Genomic DNA, 7,918 nt, shown 5'->3' with positions numbered 1-7,918 from the left:
GCCATGCACCATTTCACCTCCTGCACCGGAAGATGTCAGGGCTACAAGTGCTGGGATCTGATCCGCGAAGGCCATGCACCATTTCACCTCCTGCAGCGGGAGACGTCAGGGCTGCAAGCACTGGGATCCAGTCCATGAAGGCCATGCACCGTTTCACCTCCTGTGGCGGGAGATGTCAGGGTTACAAGTACTGAGATATGATCTACAAAGGCCATGCACCGTTTCACCTCCTGCACCAGATGTCAGGGTTGCAAGGAGCTGTAGGCCAGCCAGTGCAGCTTCAGAAATCTACAGAGGGAAAAACTGAAAAGACACAGAGGGCCTGGCCTCCACCTTGTCCAAGACACCTGGTCCGAGGTACTATTCACTTTCACCTGGACTTATGCCATGCTACTCCTGCTCCAGTCTCCAAGTCCTTCAAATCGACACCACAACCAAAGTTAACATGGAAATCTGATCATTAGAGAGATGGCACAGTGGGGAGCTCAGTGAGAAACTACTCAGTGGCTTCTCATTTCTTCTAAAATAAAGACATCAGAATCCTTACCAAGGCCTCCAAATGTATTCCCTGTCACTCTGCCCCATTTGCTGCAACCCAGCCACCCCGGTCTTTTCTGGGGTCCCCTCTGCTTGAGATGGCCTTCACTGGTCCAACCTCACACAGCTGGCATGAGGCTCCTATCGGACCCTCTCATAGCTCTAGACTTTTCTGGAAGCACTAGTGACAACCCTATTATAGAGCTCTGACTGATCCTCTGTGTGCCCGCCAGGCCACAGGCTCCACACAGCCAGCCCATACCCATTCCATTCACCACTAGGCACCCCAAGCCTAACACACTGACCGGCCACAGTAAGCACCTGAGAAATACAATCAATGCATGAGTGTCAGAGCTGACGCCAGGCCCCCAGGACTGGACTCCAAGGCCAGTGCTCTTCTGCTATCACCTGGGGCTGCACACAGGCCCCTTGGGTTCCCGAGTGGCTAGGGTGAGGGGTTGCCAAGGACAAGGAGAGGAGAAATTGAAAGGATATTATCTTTGCTTCATTTAGCCTCCTGGATTGTTCAGCTGTTGTCTGGAGCCTGATAAGGCTAATCCTCTGTATCACTGAGATTAAAGGCAACACTAGGTGAGCAGAGAAAGTGCAGTGCCCAGGGCAGGGCCAGGAGGGAAAGAAAGGCCCGGCCAGGCACAGTGGCTCACGCCTGTAATCCCAAAACTTTGGGAGGCCGAGGTGGGTGGATCACTTGAGGTCAGGAGTTGGAAACCAGCCTGGCCAACATGGTGAAACCTTGTCTCTACTAAAAATACAAAAATTAGCTGGGCGCGGTGGCACGTGCCTATAATCCCATCCACCTGGGAGGCTGAGGAAGAAGAATTGCTTGAACCCGGGAAGCAGAGGTTGGAGTGAGCCAAAATCATGTCACTGCACTCCAGCCTGGGCAACAGAGCAAGATGCTGTCTCAAAAAAAAAAAGTAAAGACCTGACACCAGACGCCAGGGATGAACTGCTTCAGCCACGGCCCAGCAAACATCAGGCAACGTTTGTCAAGCACTTGTCACCACATGCCAAGCACTAACCTAAGTGAGACAGGATCATCTCACTGAATCCACCACACAAATGTATGAGGGAGGCATGACAGGTTGAGCATCGCTGATCCAAAAATCCAAAATCTGAAATACTCCAAAATCTGAAACTTTTCTGAGTGCCAACATGACGCTCAAAGGAAATGCTCATTGGAGCATTTTGGACTTTGGAACTTGGGAGTAGGGATACTCAACTGGTTCAGCAAATTCTCCAAAATCCAAGAAAGTTCAATATACAAAACACTTTCGGCTGGGCGCAGTGGCTCATGCCTGTAATCCCAGCACTTTGGTATCCCTTGGGGTCCCCACTGCTTGAGATGCCCTCCACTGGTCCAACCTCACACAGCTGGAACGGGGCTCCTGTCGGATCCTCTCAGGCCAAGGAGGGCGGATCACTTGAGGTCAGGAATTTGAAACCAGCCCCGCCAACATGGCAAAACCCCATTTCTACTAAAAATACAAAAATTAGCTGGACGTGGTGGCGTGTGCCTGTAGTCCCAGCTACTTAGGAGGTTGAGGTAGGAAGATGGCTTGAGCCCAGGAGGTGAAGGTTGCAGTGAGCCAAGATCTTGCCATTATACTCCAGCCTGGGCGATAGCTCGAGACTCCATCTCAAAAAAATAAAAACCCAAAAAACGAAACACTCTGTTCTCAAGCATTTCAGATGAGGGATATTCAACTGCAGAATGATCTGTTTACAGATGAGGTTCCGAGTTACTCACTCCTGGCTCAGGTCACAGCTCATGAGTGACAGAGCAGGATTTGAACCCAGGTCTTCCTTACTCAGGAGACTTACAGTATCGCTGAAGCACCTGCAACATCTCAGAGGCCCAGGGTCAGGTAGGGCTGATGGGACATGTTCATCCTCCTCACCATACAGCTAGAACCTCATTTCCACCTGAGGACAGTGGCCACCCCAAGGTGGGCAGTGACTTGCCCAAGGTCACTCAGCTGTCCACTGGCACTGCAGCTCAGCCCAGGGACTCTTCACTCCACACCATGACCTCTGTCAGGAGAGGGAAGGTTTGGGGATTAAGGAGCCTGCAAGAAGCGGAGAAGTCTCTTCCATCCCCTGAGGGGGCAGGGTCAAAACCCTAACAGAAGGTCAGGCGCGGTGGCTCATGCCTATAATCCCAGCACTCTGGGAGGCTGAGGCAGGAGGATCACTTCAGCCCAGGAGGTTGAGACCATCCTGGCCAACATGGTGAAACCCCATCTCTACAAAAAAATACAAAAAGTAGCTGGGCATGGTGATGTGCGCCCGTAGTTCCAGCTACTTGGGAGGCTGAGGTGGGAGGATGACTGAGCCCAGGAGGTTGAGGCTGCAGTGAGCTGAGACGGTGACACTGTACTCCAGCCTGGGCAACAGAGTGAGACGCCGTCTCCAAAACAACAACAATAATAATAACAGAAGGGGTTTGGCATCTGGGGTACTTAATTGGAATAAAGGGAAGAGACCAAGGACATCTGAGTTCCATACCTTCCCTCCTGCCACCATTCTTCACTGCTGGGACCCTGCTGTCTTCATATGCCTGATCGAAGATGGTCACTCCAGGAAGCCCATTGGTGGGAGAGGGGATCATCATAACCGCAGCAGCACTTACTGAGTATTCCAGGTGCTGGGCGCTCCAAAGTGCTTTTCATGTGTGAGACCTTTTAACCCACAGGACAATCCTATGAGGTGACTACTACTGTCATCTTTGTTTTCCATATGAGAACATAAAGGAGCCCAGAGAGGGTGAGTAACCTGCCTGGGGCCACAGAGCTGCCAAGAGTTGGAGCCAGGATCCAAGCCATGCTGTGTTCCCAGCCATCTCAACAGCAACTGTTCAACGCCTACTGTGTGCTGGGCCAGATGCGGGGCACAGGAGGCAGGCTGCTCCCAGGGGTGCCCCTGCCAAGCACTGCCTCAATGGCGCTTTCGCCACTTTAGAAGTGTGAAGACAATCACATGTTTTAACTATTCTTCCACTCAAATACTCACAGAGCACACACTCGGTACCAGGCACCCAGGAAACCACTGGTCACATCACTGCTAGTCCTTGCAGCCACCTGCTATGTGGCCGTTAATACATCCCCATTTTGCAGATGAGGATACTGAAGGGACAGAAGCTGCCTTGCCAAGGCCACAAAGCACTGGATGGGCTCACCGAGGTGGCCAGCAGCACATTCCAGACCAAAGGCACTGCCCCAGCCACTGGTTGGAGGAGCTCAAGAGCAGAGAATGTGTAAGGAATGGTGGGAAATGCCAGCCACTGACACAGGGCAAGCTGTGCCCATCCAAGGGCCGGGCAGACTGGGAAAAGCATTGGGTGCTTGTGATATTTTGAAAATTAAACCATCAGGTAGCCTGAGAAGAGTCCAAAATCACCCAGGATCACTGCAGGGGACACGGTAGTAGCCAATTCCGGCCCATCAGCCCCCTGATGTCAGATGGGGTGAGCAGGAGTCACGTCTGGGTTTGGCACAAGAAGTAAGGAACAGAAATGAACTCTTATAAGCCTACTACATGCCTGGGCTGGCTATTAATCTGTATCCTGCCTGTTTCCAAAGAGAGCTGAGGACACCAATGCTAAAGCTGATTGAGAAAAGAACAGGAAGTCAGGGTTAAAGGAGAAAAGAGGCAGTCAGTTGGGAGGCCTGGCGTTCACCAGCTCAAGGCCTTGGACAAGTTTTTCTCAATTTCCATGGGCCTCAGTTGTTTAATCTGTGAAACAGGGGTGGTAACCCCTACATCTAGGCTGCTGAGAGGCTGAGTGAAATAATCCACATGAAAAGTAAATGGCAGTCATTGTCATCAGCCGCCATCCCTGGGCCTACCTATAAAGGCCACACGTTTATGGTGATTGTCCTGAGGCTGGCTGTGATAAATATCGGTTGACGAGCAAGGGCTCACATGATAAGTTCATTCATTCCCTAAATGTTTGCCAAGGGCTTACCAGGTGCCAGACACAGTTCCAGGGCCTGGGAATATACTGTAAGGCAGACAAGTGTATAAAGGAAAAAACAAGCTACAATAAATTACTGGCAGATGAGCTTGTTTTTATGAGGTTTTTTTTTTTTTAAAGCATATATATTCATGGAAAGTTAAAGGACATGAATCAAAACGTTAACAGTGGGTACCTCTGTGTGGTACAATTCCAGGTGATTTTTCTTTTTTTTTTTTTTTTTTTTTTGCCCTATCTGTAGTTTTCACAATTGACGCGCATTAAACTAAAAGAAAACATGTATCAAGGGTATTTGTTAAAACTGGCAGAGATTCCTGGCACTGAAGGCAAAAAAACAAAACACTAAGAAACATCTCCCATACCCGTTCCTCAAAAGCAGTGGTTTTTCTCAGGACTAGAGTTTTACACATAGGACCCTGAGGGATGTCACTGAAAACGCCCTGCAACTGTTTCCCCATAAATGCAGACACGGCACGCCACAGGTGTGCCCTAAATGTTCGTGGAGTAAATGAACAAGTGATCAAATACCAAAGCTGTTCCTCTAGAGCAGTGGCTCTCAACCAGAGGTGATTTTTGTCCCCCAGGGAACATCTGGCAATGTCTGGGAACTTGTGTTTCCTGTTAGGGCCAGGACTTCTTTTGTAACTGTCAGGGCCGGGGGTGCCCCTGACTTGGAGTGGGTAAAGGCCAAGGACACACTGCTAAACATTCTACAGTGCACAGGACAGACTCCACAACAACAAAAATGTAGCCCCAAATGTGAATAGTGGTGAGGATGAGACATCCTGTCCAGGGCATGCGGCCAGCTGCTGCATCAAAGGGGTAACCTGAGCCCAGGGAACCGGTTGCGAAACGCTCTTTCTCTTTCCCCTCTCAATTCAGGAGGCCTCATAATTCAGAGCATAAATCTGGATTTAGACCAAGTGTAATTTCAGTCACATATCTCTGAATGGCAGATCGTTTCCCATGATAACACAGGAATGAGACAGTACCTATCGGCTCGGTGTTAAGCCCAGAGTGCTTGATTGCTTGATAATTATTATTATTGTTATCATGGGCTTATCTTTTAGAATATGGATTGCTTTCCACTAGATATTGGAGGTTTTTTCTATGCATTTCTCCCCTATTAAGCTGAAAACACCTCAAAGGCCCCACTCCATGTAAATTCCCTGGGTACTCCTCACCTCTAGGGTGTTTGGCAGAGCATCAGCTCACAGTAGGCACTCGGTATAACACTGGACTCTATCAGCCCCATCTTCCTGGGCCTCAGAGTGCAGGGAAGGCCTGCAAATGGCATCGCACAGGGAGTATGGCAAGTGTGGCCCCAGTCTCAGCCTACAAGAGGAACTCTTCTGTCTCATGTCCTCTTCCTGCACCCTTTCCTATCCCCTCCCCACACACAGAGGACACACAGCAGGGTTGAAACTCACTTGTGTTCAGGGCACCATCATGCCATCCCTTGGGGGAAGGGAGAGGGCCACTGATTAACTCAGAAAGGGCACAGCTCATCAGGAGAGAGACAGCCGCTAACAGCCCCGGAGGTCAAGCAAACAAAACTCAAATGGGAGGAGGAGCTGACCCACAGGTGCGCAGCCAGATTAGGATCCCCTCTGGGGCAGGGTCTGTGTCCCACCCACCTCTCCAAACCTAGCTCCGAGCTGGAGGGGCTCTCTGAGAATATTTGTCACTGAGTGGGCAAGGATCCAGACACCCGGCTCCACAATGTCGGGGTTTGCAAATCTGGATTTGAAGGGCAGCTCCACCCCTGAACTGCTGCTGGGTTTCTCCATTATTTGGAATAATACCTGCCTCACAGGAGTGAGAAGTTTAAAAAGAGGTGATAATGATGATGATCATGGCAATAATCACAACCGGGCGCTGCCTTTGTGCCGGGCACTGTTCAGTGTACTCCCCGTGTAATAACCACTTAATCCTCATGGTAAGACACCTGCCAAGTGCCTGGCTAGCATTTGGTTCATTATAAGCACTCCATAAATATGATTATTCCACCTACAAGAAGAAAGGAGTCCCTCTTTTCTGTCCAACATTTAACTTGAAAAAAAAGCGGGCGGCGGGGTGCGGAGGGGAGCGGAAAACAGAGAGGCAGAAATCCTGGTAGAAGGAGAGGAGGACTCGGGGAATCCGGGGCGGGATGGGCGCACTGAACGTGGGACGAGGGTGGGGAAGTGAGACGTGTGGTGTGCTAAAAAATAGAGGTGCCCCTCGGGGGAAGCTCGCAAATTGCGAAGATCCAGTATTAGGAGTGAGACGAGTGACTACAGAGGCTACTTTCCGAGCGTGGGAACTTGCAGGGCTCCCGAGGCACCCTACTCGGTCGCAGGATTCGGGAAGAGGGGTCCCCTCGCTAAAGTAAGGTGACTACCTGAGGGAGGAGGCTAAGGGATCTCAGTGGGAGAAAGGCCTGTGTGGGGGGTCGAAGGGGAGCCCCCGAGGAACCCGGTGGTGACCGAAGCAGCTTGGGGGTCCGGCAGGAGGGAGTGCGGCGCGGGGGACGCCCAGTGACTCCCAGGCTCCCGGGCCCCAGGCGCGCGCTCGGGCCGCCCCGAGTCCCGTGCTCACTCACCCGGCTCCGGTCCAGGGACGGGACAGGAGGGCGCGGAGGAGCGCAGACGCCGGCAGCAGCATCTCTGGGTCGCTGCGGGGTTGTTTGCTGGATCGTCCGCCCAGGCGCCGCTAGAGTGCACAGCCCCGTCCAGAGCGCACCACCTCGATCCGCGGGGGAAAACGGATCACGCCGGCTGTCCTCCGAGCTCGAGATCAGCCAAAGTTCCACTATATCTAGCTTCGGCTAATAAAAAGTATCTCTTTGTGCCATAATAGGGGCAAAACACAACACAGGGGAAGGGAACCCGAAAGCGAAGTCCTGAAATACATGCGTTTTCCCCTCCTCTCGTTATGGTATGACCCGAGAGGCGTGAACCCCTCCGACCAGTCAGAGTGACACACCAAAGCTTCTGAACCAATCAACGGAGAGGTCCTGCTGCAGCCTCCCAAAGTGGAGCAGAGAGGGGCTGAATAGAGCCAATGAGATAACCGGAATGGGACACGTGCTGAAGGGGGGGCGGGAGGCCCTCTAGTGTGCGCCCCGGATCAGGTGGGCGTCCCACTGACTTCTTTCGAGCTGGCAGTGGTTTGTGCTAGGCCGGAAACCTGTCCGCTACCAGACTCCTCGACCCCGCAGGGCCACAGCGCGGCCAGCCCCCTGCTGCTTCCCGGGGGACGCAATGAGGCTGGAATGAGCCTGCCTTCCAGCCTCATTGGCCAGGACCCAGCCGCCCTCCACCTACCCGCCAGGCCCGGCGCCGGCCAGCTTCTTAGCTTTTTTTTTTTTTTTTTTTTTTTTTGATAACTTATCCTTGAATA

General features: G+C 51.9%; 1 protein-coding gene across 3 annotated transcripts in view; it reads right to left on the bottom strand.

Moving 5' to 3' along the window:
- The window catches only part of ALDH4A1 (aldehyde dehydrogenase 4 family, member A1), a 32,811-nt gene extending 25,351 nt beyond the window's left edge, over positions 1 to 7,460 (bottom strand). For all 3 annotated transcript variants that reach the window (XM_011934038.1, XM_011934039.1, XM_011934040.1), the window contains exon 1: positions 7,119 to 7,460. In XM_011934038.1, coding sequence (XP_011789428.1) covers positions 7,119 to 7,180 — 62 coding nt within the window. In that variant the 5' untranslated portion in view covers positions 7,181 to 7,460. The remainder of the gene's footprint in view (positions 1 to 7,118) is intronic.
- Positions 7,461 to 7,918: the final 458 nt, after the last annotated feature.

This window comes from Colobus angolensis, unplaced genomic scaffold (assembly GCF_000951035.1).
Source record: "Colobus angolensis palliatus isolate OR3802 unplaced genomic scaffold, Cang.pa_1.0 Scaffold130, whole genome shotgun sequence".
Taxonomy (NCBI): Eukaryota; Metazoa; Chordata; class Mammalia; order Primates; family Cercopithecidae; genus Colobus; species Colobus angolensis.
The sequence above is the reverse complement of the archived record's forward strand: the minus strand, read 5'-3'. Positions and strand labels throughout refer to the sequence as shown.